The following is a 17,759-nucleotide window of genomic DNA, read 5'->3' on the forward strand; positions in this document are numbered from 1 at the left end:
TAAGAAAGTTTTACTGTTCAATAATAAACTAAAGATGTTTGACAAAAACATCAGCACGAACTGTCTACAAATACACACATGTAGGTATTAAAGACAATATTGTGGAAAAATAAACAAAAAATAGACACACTTAGTTTCCATGGTGACCACAGCTGCCCGTGCACCACAGCTCTGTGTTGCTTTGATAATTGGTCTTCAGGAGGCTTGATTGCATGAGATGTATGCTCACACACAAGAAGAGGAGTGACCTAAGCATGGCCCCATCAAAATACAATGTGGTCGTTTTGCATTTATGATCATTTGTAGCAAGTGTCTCCATTGCACTGCCCAAATGCTTTTTTTCTCTCTTTTTTGGCATAGTTCATTGTTTGTTTTCTAACATCTTACGTAACATGCACACTGGTATAAACAACATACAATTTGCTGCAACAGAAGAAAGTCTAGGTTCTGTTTCTTAACAAAAACACTGATATTCATTCAAAGGTGCTGAATGTAACTTTTCAGGTGTTTGTCACCATGTAGATGTTATTGCATTGCTTAGAATGTTCCACAGTATGGTATTCAACATATTCATCTCCATGGAGACAAGCAGGTGACACCACCAGGCTAAGTTACAGGTCAGGTCATGTTTTTAGCAATTAAAACATCCGTAATTGAATAAATACAGGGTAGAGAGAAATACCATACAGTGGAACAATTCAGATAAAGCAATATCATCTCCATGGGAACAAGCAGATGGTGTACTACCACCAAGAAAAGTTACATAGCGGGTCTTTATGCACTACCATATCTGTGCTAGCTTCGCATTAAGTAGCTCTAAATTTCACTGTCAAAATGTGCACAAGGCAATTTGACATACATTTTAAAGTGATGTTTTTAACATTCTAATCTCCCAACCAGATTTCATTTCCTGCTTTAATCGCACAGTTGAACCATTTCATATTGCTCAGCCCATAGTGACTGAGAGGAGGCACGGTGTGAATAGAATAGCAATGACTGTGAGATGCTATTGTGTGCGTGCGTGTGTGTATTGCATAGGTACATGTGTGGTTGGGGCACTAGAGCAAAGGGGATCTGCTGCCTAATGGTGAAGAATGAAGTGTTTCCAATGCATGCAAGCTTTGGGAATCCTGCCTTTCACTATATTCTCTGAGCCCATTTTCTCTTGCATATAGGTTTAAAGATGCTAATTGAGAAACGATTGTATGCTTGGGAAATAATGATTACATAAGCAGAACCCTAATTTGTTTACTTGTAGCTAAAGAGTGGTTTAAAAAAGAAGATTGTACATTATGGATGAGAATTGCAGAGTTTTCATTTTGCACACACAATAGATTGCATAACAAAGAAGCCATGAGCACAAGGTAAATTGTTGATTTATCAACATAATTCATAAAGTAGAAATGCATGTTTCTTAGGTTTTTGTTTTTTTTTTTTTTTTTTTTTTTTAAATTCGTGAACAACATGGCTGCACAAGCATTGTAATACAGTAAGAAAATCAGATACATTTACATAAAGTGCTAGCTACCAAATTAAATTCAAGTATGAATAGTTTTGCCTTTGAAAGTCAGTGTGCTGCTCGTGTGTTATGTCAGTTACCAGGTAAAGAACATTACAATCTGGTTCCTTATTTAACCATTTTATTTATAGCAGCAATTATCGCTAATTGCGTCCTTGATAATTGGGGTGGAAGGGTGGAAGCTATGCATGCATTTTGTAGAGTAGCTGTTCTCGTTCATTTTTCGAAAAGTTAATGAGTCAATAAAACAAACTGACTTTTAAATAAAAACTAGTTGTCAGTTTTGAATTCAAATAACTTGTGGGGCAGTATACAGCGGTCTTTATATTCCACTGCTTTTCCAATGTTTACTATCCAGGCACTGACATTACACACATGTATTGGTTTGCTATTTATTGTTTTATTGTTCCATTCATTTTCTGTGGCTAATGTTTTCATGAAATACAACCGTTTGGCTTTAATTCACTTTTTACCACATTGCTTGTGATGTTGTTTACACTAAAACGCTCTATATGCTTGCTTCTTTTAATTATTCATTACGTTACTCACATGAAAACAGGGTCGTTTTATTCTGAAAACTCAGTATTCAGAGCTTTTAGATTTATTTTTTACTGTAGTCAGGGACCGTAGAAAACGTCTATCTCAACAATAAAAGACAATCAGTAATTTGTGAATAAGCCACACATTGGAATGAGAATATGTCTATAACCATAATAGATCCATACTGCCATTATTTAAAACACAACTGCATTGATAATTCATGCATGTTATGACGGTGATACTGTGAGATCATAACATTATTTAAAAAATTACAGTTTCTATTTTTAATTTGAGAGCTCCTTCTTAAATAGCTTTTCTTCCTTTCTTTTAATGACTTTTAATTTGACTGTAATCCCCATGAAGAAAGATAAATGGATGTTTCACTATATGGAAGACAAAGAGCACAAAGTGTACAGTATAATGCATTTAGATTAATTTAATTGTTGCTTTAGCTGCTATTCCTATTGTTTTAACTCATAATCCCTTACAGAACATTGTAGTTTCCAAATATCACACTTGCAGATTTAGAGCACTGTATTACAGGGTTGGGGTCCATTCGGGAGGACAAAACGGACATCTTACAATAAACCAGAGCCAAAATAACAGCACAAAATACTATACATTTCAAACTACAAAACCCTATGTTCCGAAAGCTCTATTTTTTCTACAGCGTATACTCAGAGGAATTGACCCCAACCTTGCCTAAGCCATCATCTTTGTAAAGTGTAACAGGGGAAATATTATCTCTTAGCCAGCTCTTGTACTATGTTGTTTGTAGGTCCCGAGGCTGTCTGTTTTGTAAATGAAAAACAAGAAACAAAACCTTTTTACTTGTTGACTTTCTAAGCTGTCGTTTCTGTATCAATGTTACTGTTCAGTGCATGTTGTAACTTTGGCGTTGTGACTGGTGAAGTTCACACACAAGAGCCAGTACTTGTCACGTTTTAAAAAGGTGTCTCAATGTCCCAAGATATTTTTATTTCTTAAGAAAAGCAACAGTTCCCTTGAATGAGTCAAAAAGGAAATAAATTAAATCACTTTACTTTTCGATGTTGTTTGATTGACTTATTACAGTTGTTAAATAATGCTGAAATATTGTGTACGGCATCAATCATTTCCATTATATGACCAATGATATGCAAATAACGCCGATTATCTCCTCACCGTGACATATTACTGTGGGTTAGATCCTCAAAGTTGGGCAGGTTGTCAAAACACATAATAAAATGAAAACCTATGTTTAAAAGCCATATGGTCACAACATTGAGCTTGATTGGTGCAAATTTAACCAACCAAGAAGGTTTTCTCCCCTCCAGTGACAAATATAGCTAGTTTATGGAATACTCAGATGTGAAGGATTTAGGAATAGTTTATTATAATAGCCAAGTCATAGTTACAGAGTGATATGGTGATAAAAATGCAGGATTTATGATTACAGAATTAGAATAGTGATTTCCACTAGGCCTGTGCAATGGATCAAATTTTAATTTAGCCCAACCAGTAAAAGCACGTAGTTTCGGAGCTGAATTCAGACTTTGGGAGAAGAATTGTAGCACTGATTAAAAGTATGTCTTGTTTATGTTCCATCTAGCCTTATCTTCCACTATAATTAACTTTATAATACACTGTCACTTTGTAGCCTTGACATTTTTGCATGATAAAAAAACAACAATAACATTTCACAATAGACCTGTACTTTGATTCTAGCCATAATGAAGTCAGCCCGGTCCTTGTTATCCCGAAGCTGTATCAGATGAAGAGGAAACTGTGAGCCGTAGGGCAGGAGCAGGTGTCGAGCCGCTCCACGCGCCTCCACACGCCTCTGCAGCGCGGGTTCCCCACGGCCCGCCACTGGAGAGAAGGAAACCTACAACCCAGAGCACAGTCACTCCTCTGATACACAGGGAGCTCTGCTGACATCGAGTGGCGGAAGGAGGAAGGACCCCTATATTTGTACTTCAGACAGGTTTCAAACGAATTTTTGGTTTAATTTAAGATGGAAATGAGCAAAATGGAAGAAAAAAACAAAAACAAACTATTTTTTCATTATCTATCTAGGTAATATATTGCCCTCAAGAAAACAGACTGACAAATTAACCACAAAAATGAAGAAATGTCACTTTATATCCTTGTTTTGAAGTCTACACTGCCAGTTAACTGTATTCTTTTTCATTCTATTTTCAATCAGTTCTTTTTTACAATACAAAATACAATATATTTACTTTACATACTTAAGTGCAACCAACTGGTACAACAGGGTGCTGGATCGTACATAAACATTATTCTTTGATGTGAGTTTACCTGATGTCATTGCTGTACAGACTCTCTCCGTCTCCGGCGCAGTGGGCCTGTCCCTGGGCCAGTGCAGGAGGCTGACACTCCACACACACCTGATGCCCTTCCCTAAGGTATTGCATCCATCGAGTGTGCGCCCCTCTGCTCTGAGCACAGTCTGCTGTCATGGAGGTCAGCTGGAACCGCACGCAGTATCTACACACACAAACCAATTTATTAATCAATCAAAATGACTTGGTTTATTCATTAGGAACATGCAGACAGAGCACCAGCGCAAATATGGACCCGACATGTTCCATAAAAAAGGTACGTTCATCACAAGCACTGCCTCAGCGCAACGCAGACCACTGTATTTATGTTGAAACAGCAGACTAAACACAGGGTTAATATGTGTCGCTGGTCTTATAGGGGGAGATGGTAACAAAACTATACAATGAAAGGGAAGCAACAATTTGTACAGGAAAATGATTGACATGAGAGACTTTTCTGTAAAACAATAATAAAGAGCTTTATTTTCACCCTGGCTCACATTTTGGTCCTGAGTTGGTTGTAAATTCAATGCATTACAGCTGGAATGCAATGATTTACAATGTAATGTTCCATCAGAATTTTTTCTTGCCGTCTTCAACTACACACCCTTTCTTCCCTCCTTTTTCCAGATTGTGAAATCACAGCTCCTCGACCCCTCCCTCTAAATGCAGACATGTCATTTAGAGCACTTTGTAGCACTATGAATGTGTTTTACCCTGTCACTTCACTGTCAGGAATCTCTCGTTTCTTCCGGGCGTTGCCATAGCCACTGCTGGTGATGAGAGCTGGAACTGTTGGATAAGAGGTATGGTATGCACATTTAGTTTCAATTCAAAGGCCCTGTCAATATAAAGAGCAGAGACCTAGACAATCTTATTACATAATGTTTCTTTGCTGACTGTTTCTGGCTAAAATTAGACGACTACCTGAATAGTGCTAGAATAGACATGGCTTTATAATGCTGCCACAGTTTGCCTCAAAAGAATAAATACAGTATCTGCACATTTAAAGGCAAGGGAATAAGTAGGTTTCCTCATTCCCAGTTAGAAAAAGTGATGATGTTGGCATTAATTTGTATTTTTAGACGGTTCTCCAAATATCACACAGTAATCCTTATTCATGCACTCCACACATCTGGAGGTGGTAAGATAAGTGTGTAGCCAGTGGTAGCCTGTGATACACTGACACGTCCACCACATTCATACACACAACGGATCCAATTGAAGTATGTCGTTGTTGCCTTGTCAGCCCATAATAATAGATCTTCACATCTTATACATTCACTTCCATACACAGATAAGTACACTGACAAAGACTTGACTGACCCAGTGAGTTGTGGCAGTGTCCCTGTTGGGTCCAGTACTGTGCACAGCCAGCGTGCTCCTCCAGGTGAGGGCAGGGCAGTCCTCCATTTAGCCTCTCCGTTATGACGCTCCTGCTCCTCGTGCGCACAGCGGCTCTGCACGGCTCTGCGCAGCCCGACCACTCGCTCCACTCACTCACCTCACATGGCACAGCTATAGCAAGGAAAAGATCATTACTGCAGCATATGGGCATCAGCTTCCTGTTACATGGCAATACTCCTATTTTTTCCTAAATCTCATTGGCACAGGCTGTCAAAAACAAGAAATTATAATTTTAACATGCGGATGATGAAGGTGGGGTGACCTAATCCAGTTTTACAGATGGGATGAGTGCTTAGAATACAGCCTGTGGGTTTTGGTGGTTTTCAGATGTGATTATGTCTCACTTAGATGATAAATAACAGGCAAAATCACTAATTCTGTACCTGAACATTCATATTAGTCACAAGTCACTAGTCATGTTACACATTTTTGTTTAACATGACTAGTGACTTGACTTGATTCACATAAAAAAGGACGACTGACGAAGCAACAGCTGCCAGCACTGAGAATGCTTCCTTATATATTATTTATAGGGGTAGTATAACTTGGTGGAGGTTCCATAACACAGGTTTTTCAAAGTTTTATATTTACACCTTATCTCCAACAAGACAGAAAAGTTACATTTAATTTGCACAACGTAAATAAACTTGAATTCAATTTTCAAAAAGAGGAGATAAAGCTGCACAAGGGCCCATAGCTTGTTTAAATTCCCATGTAACAGTTATACAATGAAACAGTGCTGTGGAGCAGTGGACACGACTCTCTACACAGGCTACTGCTGATAAACACATGTATATTAGCGCACCTCCCCTGGCTATGTTTAAAATCTGCAATTCTTAATTAATATCCAGCTAAGTGTGAAGTCCCCTCATAAAACCATAGCATGATTCATTCTGTTTAAGTAAGTAGATTAAAATGTTAATCCTGTTTTGGTTCAAACCCACCTGGGCATGCCGTGTTGTAATCATCGCAGCAGTCCTGGGTGGACGCACAGGACTGGTCACAGAAGCAGGTCCCAAAAGTGCGGTCTGACTTCCACCCTTTGGTCACACACGCCATGTCCCTGCCACTGCAACATAATCCCGCTTCCCTGCAGCCACAATGGGAAAAATCCACCAGAGATAAGCACGTTTTCAATAAAATCAAAACGACATGACTGTTGAGAAATGTCATCTCGGCAATATTTCTTAACAATGCCAACGGGCAGCATCAGTTAAGTGATCCATGTGTGCTTTAGTGAGTCAATGAACATGTGCAATGACAACTCAAACTTCAGCAGAGCAAAGATGAGACAGTTAGAGCTTCATGTGGTACCTCTCTTAAAGGGACAGTTCATCAAATCATTTCAACGATGATGAGCTGCAATATTTCATGTATAGACTTTTTTTTTTTTTAACAAAATATAACAATTTCAAACAAGGTGAGTTTTACTATTTAAAGGTGCTCTGTTTGGCTTTTCTAGTGATGTGTCCACCATGTCCTAGCCTTCATGGAGATTGTATTAATTTGCCCGGAATGTTCATCAGTATCACTATGGAGACAATCAAGTGAAGCCACCAAGCAAAAGTTTGAGGCCAGATCTGTGGAGAGGTGAGCCCATATCACTATACAGGGAAAATTATGAATTCATTGAAGAGCCCCCTGCTTCTACTAGTAGTTGTAAACATACTTGGAGTACATTAAAAGTAAGCGCATTAAAAGGGTAACCGTGCAAACTGGCAATATCTCAGTCCATTATAGTTATATAGTTCAACAGTTAATAGTCAACTCTTGTGGCGTCTCCAATCTGTGATTCAGAGCTGTGAGTGTCTAAACATGTGAAAAGACCAGATTATAACAACTCCGGCTGTGCCATGAGCTTAGTCATGCAAAAGAACAACACGGGGCAGTGTGGGCCTCTGTTAAAAATCACAACATTCAGACAGAAGAGAGAGTGACCACAGGAGAGGGGCAGAGACACCTCCATCGGACACTCACAAAATGGCTGTGAATGTGGTCTATTGTAAAGTCTATACTGTTCACACATTATGGACCACATTGCACAACTCAGCAGATCAGCGTCACTTGACCTGCACCATGCTACTACTAGAGCTAACTCACTTTGATCAGGTATTTGCAGCTTGTGTACTGCACAATCCAAAGCTTTAAACATTAACTTGGTTATTGTTCACTAACTATCTAAATATAGTGCAACAGTGTCAATAGTTCCCAAAATACCGGTACTTCAGACACCTGTGTATGAGCATGGGGGACTGTACTGTATTGGAAAAAGTTATTACAATGCAGTGTAAAAGCTTAGTGCACAAGGAACAACAGGCAGCTGTATTCCACTGAAACGTGACATCAACAAGCCTCCTTCAAGGGTCACATTTAATCTGATTATGTTGTGAACAGATTCAGTATTTGTCAATGGGCTCATTATGGACATGTTATGGATAGTACACATGATGATTATTAACTGCACTCTGTAAATGAACATTTGACAAAACCTGAGAATCTTCATTAGAATATAACACTCAACCAGATATTAAAGACACTGACTTCTATAACATCACAGGTGGAGCCATACTGATTCTGTCTGTGATAAGATCTGAATGAACAAAAAATATCGGAATTACACTGGCATTTAAAATTTTATGATATTATTATGGGGCTGAGTGTACTAACATGACACGTACTCACATGTGCGCACAAGGAATGTTGTGAAATCTCTCCTTGAACTTAAAGAAGGCTATAGTCATTATAATACTATGTTCTTACACATGCAGTGACCATTCAGAGCTTATGACAAAGGTGGCTTTATTTTGAGCTCATGTTATTTCTCTAATCCAGGAGAGTTTAAATAAACCCAGGACAGAGGCAGGGCTCCACCAGCTTGGCTGTCTGTGCTCGCACGCTCAGGTAGAAGTCAGGTAGACTTTGTCACAGCAAAGTTTAGTCAACATGATATTCTTTATGGACCTGCAGATGATGCTCCTGGACATGATCTACTTTATCCTGCGTAACTCTGTGCGTTTAGTGCTCCGACCTCGCACTAAGCCCATCGATGGAGAGCTAGTGCTAATCACTGGAGCAGGAGGAGGCCTGGGCCGCCTCTTCGCTCAGGAGTTCTCCAAACATGGAGCAGAGGTGGTGCTGTGGGACATTAACAGTAGTGCCAACGAGCAGACAGCCAAGCTGGTGAGGGAGCAGGGGGGTAAAGTGCACACGTACACTGTGGATGTCACCAGCAGAGAGGATGTGTACCAGAAGGCAGAGCAGGTGAGGAGGGACCTGGGCAGACATGTGACCTTCCTGGTCAACAACGCCGGGGTGGTGGCTGGAAAACGCCTGCTGGACTGTCCCGACGACCTAGTGGAGAGGACACTCAAGGTCAACTGCCACGCCCTCTTCTGGGTGAGAACAGCTATTGCACCTGTAACGTCTGCACCTGCCTGATGTACTGCACTGTAGTACTCAAATCACACATTTTGACAAATCAAAGCTTTTAGTGATTTACACAGCAGATTTACAGTCAACTGCCGATCAATCAATTAGCAACTACCTATTAAGTAAAAATAGTAAATGGCTATTGAATGACAAGTCACTAAGTCAACTTTTATGCTGATAATTTAAATGACCCTATGACTGTGCAATGTAAAGATTTAGCCCAAGAATGTCTCTAGTCTAAATGCCTTCAGTCTGATCTCCTTCACACTCCGGACTTACCCATAAATCACTGCTTAGTTTTAGTAATCTGCAAAGCCAAATGAACATGTTACCTCATGTTTAATGCTGTGCTGTGTGTTTCAGACGGTCAAAGCCTTTCTCCCCCACATGAAAGCGCAGAACCATGGACACATTGTGACCATTGCCAGTGTACTAGGCCTTTTCAGCACTGCCTGTGTGGAGGTGAAGTCCAGAGGAAAAACATTTAGATTGTATTAAAACATTTACTATACTAAGAATTTGTATTTTTTCTTTGATACAGGATTACTGTGCCAGTAAGTTTGCTGCTGTAGGCTTTCATGAGTCTTTGGCTCATGAGCTTGTGGCTGAGCAGGTGGAAGGAGTGAAAACAACTCTGGTTTGCCCCTATATAGTAGACACAGGCATGTTCGAAGGCTGCAAAATAAGGTCTGTTACAAGTTACTTATAGCATCAATTTACCATTAACATTTTTTTGTGATGTACTAACTTATTTGTATGTTGTATTTGTTTTGTTACCTAACTTTAATCCTTCATATACATCTGTTCAATACAGATGTTCACTAATATGCAATGTCACTATTAAATAAATATAGCCTAAATATTTGTACTGAGCCATGATGGGCTGATATTTACACCATGTGGTTAAAGTACATGTGTAACTAAAATGTGTTTTGGTGCCCTCTATAGGGAGGAAGTGGAGCTGGTCCTCGCCCCACTAGAGCCACAGTACTGTGTTGAACAGGCAATGAACGCCATCCTCATAGACCAGCCGCTGGTGTGCATCCCTCGCCTCACCTACCTGCCTGTCCTCTTTAGAGCGTGAGTACTACTATCATATAAAAGTGCAACCATGAACTATTCAGACAGCCCTGAAACGGACTATAAATCTTTTTTTTTCAGGTTGTTGCCATGGGAATCTAATGTGATCGCATATAGATTTATGGGTTCAGACAAATGCATGTACCCCTTCATTGATTCTGTGAAGCCAAAACTTGAATCTAACCGTGTCATTGAAGTTGCATAACTGAGGTAACTAAGATATTAACCAAATATTTCACTTTAAAATATGCAAATTGTATTTATATTTAAAACTGCCATAGAGTGGAGTTTCAATTGCATGAGAAAGAGGAGTGTAAGAATGGAAGGGTTAGAAAGTTAAAGATGACACTCAGCCAAGTGCTCATTGAGGACATGGATTAAAAAGTGCTCCTTCTTGTGGTTTATGACTTGTACTAGAACATGAATTGAGTCTTGACTTGGCCTTAATGTAGATACTAGTTGTTTATTTATTCCTATTGTTGCATCATGTTTATACTAATAAAATTGTTAAAACCACAAATTTATATTTTTCTTGGACTTAGGACCAAATCAGAATCAGAATCAGAAGACTTTGAAATGATTTATGAATGAATATTACAAGCCATTCCCAAAGTCTGCTGTGCTGCAGCCCCTCATATCGATACAAAGATGACACAGAGCCCCTCTAATATTTTACACTACATGTAAAAAAATTTCAGCTTTTCTCCTTAGATGTTAAAACAACACATATCTGATATAAGCAAATATAAACCCAAATATCTTATGTAAGTTGATCTTGATATTCTAACTTTTGAAGTTATCAAAAGTTAGAATACTTATTTTTTTTATTGTTAATTGCTATGGCAACACATTTTTTTCATCCAATATAAGTTTGCTAATTTTCGCATGTCATATACATAAGGCTGTCAACACCATTACTCCAAAAGACCAGTATTCATAACAACTGACTACTGTAAACATATACACCAAGTACTACTTTTGTTGTACTACTTTTTGTTACATCTCAAATTTCCTTGCATTTGTTCAAGTATTTGTTCTGTATAACATAATCAGTGTATAAACACTGTAATGCCAGATTGTAGTAATTTTGTATGTTGCAAGATAAAAGAATACATCAAACATGTGTCTTTGGTTAGTGCAAAAGAGCACTGACATTTTATTACCATGTGAGGAGAGGGATGGGAGGCTGACATTAGGAAGGGGAACTCCAGGGAGCCTAGTGCCACAGGAAGCGTCCCGCAGCACACAGATTAGAGACAACGGTGAAGCACAACTACATTTAGAACATCTTCCTTCCCAGCCCTACATGGTAATGTCCATCACTTCACTGGTGGTTGTTCTTATAAAGCACTGTGGGAAAAATCAACAGAGGTCCTATTGCTGCACCCTAGACAAAGAGAATGCTAACACAAAAATGATTTCTTTAAAAGGACTACTTGGACAAGGAATGAGACATATAACTCTTAACAACAGAATATCAAAGAATGAAGCTAGCTTTAAAGAAAAAAGGTTCACATTTTAAATTTATTATCACGTGGTCAACACCTCAGTGCCTAGGATGCAGCATTTTCATCTACAAAGCAACATAAAATAACATTGTCCAATTAAACAATATCAACAAGTATAAACTATCTTTCTATTAATCTTGTTTAACTGTGAACTTTTAAGAACAACTTAAGTAATAGTTTCTAGCTTACAGAGCTCCAAATGTCCTGTAGCCGCTAAAACAGTAACATGAACACAGTGTGGATCTTTCTCTAGTGCTTCAGGACACAACCAGAACTATGCAGTGCCATCCAAGGTGTGTGCCAATGTGTTTGAGTTAGCCTGTTTGAGGTCATCTTCCATTTCCTGCTTTACACACCTGCAACAAAATACACACATTTGGAATTCTTCCAAGACATTTGTTTTAACCAAAGTATACAATGTGGTAGCTAATAAACTAATGATAACTAATAAACTAATAAATAACCATAAACATAATCTGAAAATGAATTAAGATCTAAAATCATGCCCTGGTCTAGTCTTTAAATTTGCACTTTCTTTGAATGAAAGCTATCAGTGTTAAAAACACTGCCTGGCCAAAAACAAAGGTCACACCGGACCGCCTTTAGCTTTGATTACAGCAAGCATTCGCTGTCGCATTGTTTCGATTTCGCTTCTACAATGTCACAAAATTTATTTCCATCTGGTGTCACATTAATTTTTCACTAAGATGTTGCATTGATGATGGTGGAGTCTGACGCTGCAAAAACCTTCTCCAGCACATCCCAAAGATTCTCAATGGGGTTAAGATCTGGACAACCCATGTGTGAAAATGATGTCTCATGCTCCTGAACCACTCTTTCACAATTTGAGCCTGATGGAATAACCTGGTCATCCAGTATATTCAGGTGTCAGCTGACCTCATACTGTTGCTGAACCTAGACCTGACCAACTGCAGGAGGTCCGTACCTCTTTGCTTAGGTAAATCCAGGTGGAGACTTTTTTTTTGGCCGGGCAGTGTATTTCAAAATACTATTACGGTATTTAGCGTAATTCAGAAATACATATTTTGTCTGATATCTTTAAGGTATAGATTACTCAAGGAGTCTTACCCAGATGCTGGTCCATTCCCTGTTCTTTCATTTGCCTGTTGGTCCAACTCTGAGAGCAACTTCAGTATATTTAGAGCAGCCTGTGGAGGTTAGAGTGAGCATTATCAAACAATACAATAATGTCGTGCCTCATACAAACTAAACTGTGTAAACTTACCATATCATGACAGGATTCTACATCTTTTCCAATGCCGTGACTGATAAGTGGAGGCTGTGCAGAGCAATTAATTAGTGACACAAACTCGTTCTTATTGTTTTTGGGGAAATCTTTGTAGTCCACCTATAACAGAAAGAGACAGATGTTAACTTTTGGTAATTGCAACAAAAGTAATAAATACAGAATTTACAGTCTCTCCTGCATAGAGTATTCCTTTACCTGGAGCCCCTGCACTGCAGACAGAAAACTGAGCTGCTCTGAGGGTCTGGTCAGGGGTCCATGGGGCAGTTGGTTGAGGTTGTTCTTGTTCTTCAGGATGGTCTCTGCAGTTGGAGAAGTTCCGGCGTAGAGCAGCTCATTGGCGATCATGGCAGTGACTGTGGCCTTGGCCGGGTTTGGCAGAGTGCGACTGGGCTGAGGACCTTGACAGACCCCCACCGCCTGAGCCACCTCCGGCACCATGGGCAGGATCCCCGCGGGCAGCTGCTGGTGGCTCATGTACGGTAGCCGGAAGTCCTCCTCTTTAATGCCTTATGAGTTCAAACATATCGTTAGTAAAATATATTTATCATGGGAAAGTAGAAAAAATTAATGTTATCTGGAATTGGTGTTATGTTTCAACTCTCACAAATGAGGAAAAACTTAAACTATATTCAGAAAAGTAAAGTAGCTGATGTCTCTTACCATTAGCTGCCTCTTCAGCTGAACCTGGCTCAAAGAAGGTCACTTTCCGCCCATCACCAGGTTTTTTCACTGGTAACTGTTTGAAACGCTTTATTGATTAAATGCTCAGATAATTAGAAAACAGTGTATTGCACAATACCTTTTCATCAGTCTTTAGCGCCGGTTTTGGGGGTTGAGGTTGAGGCACTTTATATCCCAAAAGTTCAAGCATTTTCTCAGCAGCATTTCTCTTGGCCACCTTCTTACTCGGTCCCATTCCCTCTGCAGACTGCCCTCCCACTGTCACCTACCACACAGACCGCAACTTACAAGTCACACAAGTCACACATTGGGGGACAATATTGATAAAAAACATCTTACTATTTTTTGAATTTTGGATTCAATACAACAGCACAGCAATAATTTGAAGACATTCCACAGAAATGTACTAAAGTGTGTCTTTATATGTATAATTTGAAGGTTGACATATATGAAAGGACTGTAAAATGTATCTACAAATCAAATGGAAAAAAGTGCTGTAATCTCACTTTATAACCTTATTAGAAAGATTACAACAAACGTTTGTTCCATTTTCATCATCTCTCTGTGCAGCATTTTGAAATTTGATATATATACATGTTGTTTATTTACTATAAACAACATGCCAGATATTATTATGCATATCTTGTGAATGTGCATATATTCACACTGTTATCAATACTTGCAGAGACACCTGAGTTAAGGTTGACTGCGGTTGACTCACCTGCATAACGAATTCCCGGCGCCGCGGCAACCCTCTCTCCGTCACCATGGTGTACTCGGGCTCCTTCTCCTTTTTGGCCTGTTGGATCTGAGCCAAGCGGCTGATGGGATTCATGCCTTGCCCATACTCCGGACTCGTCTGCAACTGTCCACATCACATTATTATTATTACCCGATTCACACAATCTTTAGCTAAGCTCTGATGATTTATAAGAGTATAAGAGTGGGTATAGGAACAAAAATCTTGTTGATGTTTTAAATGAGGTTAAAATATTACACAAAACGTGAACAGACAGTAAAATTGAGTTAGTTTTATTTGTTTTTATTTAAAATCAGCTCCATTCGCAACCTTTATTTTTTGTTTTTTTTAATAGATATACCCAATGTGTGTATTTTGCCCATTTACAAAACATCAACTGCAATATTATCCATTTTGATATACCTTGATGATGGATTTGGTTTTCTTCTTGATGCGTGGCAGTGCCTTTTCCACACTGGGAATATGAGGAAGTTTTTTCAGCTCTCCCAGAACTGCAGCGGCTGCCAGCTTCTTGGCGATCTTTTTACTTTTCCCCTCTCCCTCTCCAACAAACTGCCCAACTGTAACGCGCACAACAAAGCTCTTCATGTGAGGAGGGCCATCTTCCTTTAAAACCTGAAACACATTTATTCATCAACATGCAAGCTTGGACAAAGTTTGACAATAGATTTATTTTTCATACCTCAAAGCTCACAGGTAAGTTGCGTTTAAGTGCAATTTCAAACACTTGACTGATTTCAGATTTGTTTAGGTTTTCCTCTTCCTCCTCCTCTCCATTCATCTGTTTTAAAACATAATAAAAGTCTGTTGTTTGATACTGGTCTAAAAACCATAGAGTATAAAATTTCACCAATTTACTATCTGCCCTCACCTCAGCCAACTCTTGTAACATGGGCTCCTTCTGCAGCACCTTCAGGGCCTTTGCAGCGGCGTCATGTTTGGCTAACTGACGAGTGCGACCCTTCCCTAAAAACTGCTGCCCGCCGACAGAGAGCTCCATGTGGTAAATCACTGGTCCCACAGGGGGGAAAGGGTAATAGTACCTACACACAAACGTTATATGCAGGGGTTAATATAAAAATATGTTATAAACAAATATGCAGAGTATAAGAAAGCTCACTGTTGCATAGAGCGCTGGTACGGTCCCGGACCACGGACATTGTAGTTGAAGTTTGGAGATCTCATGCCGGGGTAAGGGTCGAGGGGTTTGTACATGGGCTTTTTACCAAGCTTCATACAAATGGCATTCAGCTCTATTATATGTGCCATGCTATCTGTTACACATGAATCAACAGAAAGTCAAAATTTCTCATCCAATCAGAAACACTATGAGATGCAAAGAGAGTTACAGTATGACGTACCTGGGATCCTGCCAGGTGGGCGGGGCGACCTCACGGTGGGTTTGGGGAGCGTGGTCTCAGACAGAGCAGCTGCAGCCGCTGAGTGCTGGGCTTTCTTGATGCTGGTCCCTTCTGCCTCCCAGTGCTGATCTCCCAACGTGAGTCTGACTGAAAATATCTGACAGCACAAAAACAAAATGATCACCAGAACAACAAAGTGTATGAGGTTATTTAAGATTTACCTTGGAGTGAGCGGGCCCCTGCTCACTTAGCAGCTTATACTCAGGTTGTATCTTGTTGAAACGGGCTAACTCATTCACCAAGCACATAGGGGTCTTCTCTTTAGGGTTTGCCATGTTTGATTCTGCAAAATCAAAAGCAGTGGTTATTTGTCTCATACAGATACTCCAAATCCTCATTAGTATGTAGAATATGTTCATGTTGTACATGGTAAAGACAGTGTTCACCTGTGATAGTGTTGTAAGCAGTGGCGGAGCCTGCAGGTAGGGCTGAGCTCCTCCCTGGCTGGCTGGCGCTCTCTGATTGCAGAGTGCCAGATGCACAGGGGATGCTGTAGCCAGGCTGCTGCTGCTGCCCCAGAGGCAGAGGGGCAGGAGCAGCAGGCAGGGGGCTGGCAGGGCACTGGAACTGCATCTGAGACATGTCTGAGGGCTCTGGTCAATCACAAGCAAGGACACAGCTGAGGGGGCCTGACAGCAAGTTTCTGCCTGAAAAAGATATAGATACATGATGGGGTCTTAAAACAGCAATCATAAATAATGGCTTGCCTGTCAGATTAGGAGAAGAAGCACAGAACAAGTATTCTATGTAGTCTACTATTTATTTTCATAAAGTTATTTGACTAAATCTGCATCGCGCAATGTTGAATCATCTAATGATTTTTTTTCAGAATTCCCTTAATTAAAAATCTGATTATGTATCCAGTCCCTAAAAACATCCTTAACAGATTTAATGTAAAAAAAAAAAACAACCTATAATGTTTTTTATGATGGGACTGACACATACAGTTAAATGCAAAGCTTTGAAGCACAATGTCCAAGACCCTGTTCTGACTCCTGCTGTTGTTGGCAGCCCTCACGGATATCACTCTCTAAATCGACTTTAGGTACAATTGAGTAGTTGCCTTGTTCATGATGAAAAATCTTAATGCAGTACAGGGACAGCATACAAGTCTCTCTTGTAGTCGGCTTTCAGACGCACGGGCTTGTGGTTTTTAAATCCCACCCACCCAGTCTAGGTGAGAAGACAGTGATGGAGCAACAGCTCCAGAAATATAGTTCTTCCAGTCATTTCTTGTGTCTCAAGTCATTGGTTACCAGTGGTATTTTACTAAACGTGCAAGCATTTTTCTGATTATGTGGGTGTAGCCCCTGGATACGTTAGGCCGAGCAGGAGGCATTTGGAAAAGCCGACGTTAGCCTGTTAGCTTCTAGCCAACAACAAAGCAGGTGTGCTGTAATTTGTGAATCACCAAGACAACTGATTGCAAATCCAAATCATGCATTAAAGAATACGTGGCCTTATAATCTTCACCGATCCGTTTACTATTTATTTTTCTTTCCCCCTACTTATAAACCCCACCTGTAGCCCTGCTAGCTCCCGCTGTGGCTAATTCCGGACCCTCGACAAGTCAAAGCACAGAACTCTGCTCACCTCGTCGTTCCTTTGTTCAGTTTTTGGTTACTCCATATGACAGGTTCGTGTACAGCAGCTGCCCTTTGTTGACAACCTGTTTAGGAGGCTATTTAAGTTTATTTTTTTATCAAAACGAGGACGTCAAGGAGATGGGCATATGGAGGACAGGGCAAACACTAAAGAGAATGGTCCTGTGCACAGCCAGCCTCCCGGAAGTGACAAACGAAGACGGAAGAAGAATTTCA

At 39.9% G+C, this 17,759-nt stretch overlaps 3 protein-coding genes across 3 annotated transcripts; 1 reads left to right on the forward strand and 2 right to left on the reverse strand.

The window, feature by feature from the left end:
• Nucleotides 1–1,574: 1,574 nt before the first annotated feature.
• On the reverse strand, nucleotides 1,575–7,046 carry si:dkey-7k24.5 (somatomedin-B and thrombospondin type-1 domain-containing protein). Its single transcript, XM_033967270.2, has 5 exons — nucleotides 6,735–7,046; nucleotides 5,710–5,901; nucleotides 5,100–5,175; nucleotides 4,361–4,549; nucleotides 1,575–3,926 (listed from the first exon to the last, which is right to left on the reverse strand). Exons 1-5 carry the CDS (start codon nucleotides 6,961–6,963, stop codon nucleotides 3,809–3,811), a joined length of 804 nt encoding a protein of 267 aa, XP_033823161.1. The 5' UTR covers nucleotides 6,964–7,046; the 3' UTR covers nucleotides 1,575–3,808.
• A 1,687-nt stretch (nucleotides 7,047–8,733) lies between these two features.
• Nucleotides 8,734–10,504, forward strand: rdh20 (retinol dehydrogenase 20). The gene is made up of 5 exons (XM_055222004.1): nucleotides 8,734–9,051; nucleotides 9,583–9,681; nucleotides 9,761–9,906; nucleotides 10,168–10,299; nucleotides 10,381–10,504. Exons 1-5 carry the CDS (start codon nucleotides 8,734–8,736, stop codon nucleotides 10,502–10,504), a joined length of 819 nt encoding a protein of 272 aa, XP_055077979.1.
• Nucleotides 10,505–11,424: 920 nt separating this feature from the next.
• On the reverse strand, nucleotides 11,425–17,735 carry stau1 (staufen double-stranded RNA binding protein 1). Its single transcript, XM_033966282.2, has 15 exons — nucleotides 17,533–17,735; nucleotides 16,326–16,586; nucleotides 16,101–16,222; nucleotides 15,880–16,036; nucleotides 15,639–15,792; nucleotides 15,390–15,561; nucleotides 15,201–15,299; nucleotides 14,921–15,133; nucleotides 14,480–14,623; nucleotides 13,877–14,023; nucleotides 13,738–13,813; nucleotides 13,273–13,583; nucleotides 13,054–13,176; nucleotides 12,897–12,976; nucleotides 11,425–12,163 (listed from the first exon to the last, which is right to left on the reverse strand). The coding sequence occupies exons 2-15, from the start codon at nucleotides 16,519–16,521 to the stop codon at nucleotides 12,082–12,084; spliced, it is 2,076 nt and encodes a 691-aa protein (XP_033822173.1). The 5' UTR covers nucleotides 16,522–16,586; nucleotides 17,533–17,735; the 3' UTR covers nucleotides 11,425–12,081.
• Nucleotides 17,736–17,759: the final 24 nt, after the last annotated feature.

This window comes from Periophthalmus magnuspinnatus, chromosome 5 (genome assembly GCF_009829125.3).
Source record: "Periophthalmus magnuspinnatus isolate fPerMag1 chromosome 5, fPerMag1.2.pri, whole genome shotgun sequence".
Taxonomy (NCBI): domain Eukaryota; kingdom Metazoa; phylum Chordata; class Actinopteri; order Gobiiformes; family Gobiidae; genus Periophthalmus; species Periophthalmus magnuspinnatus.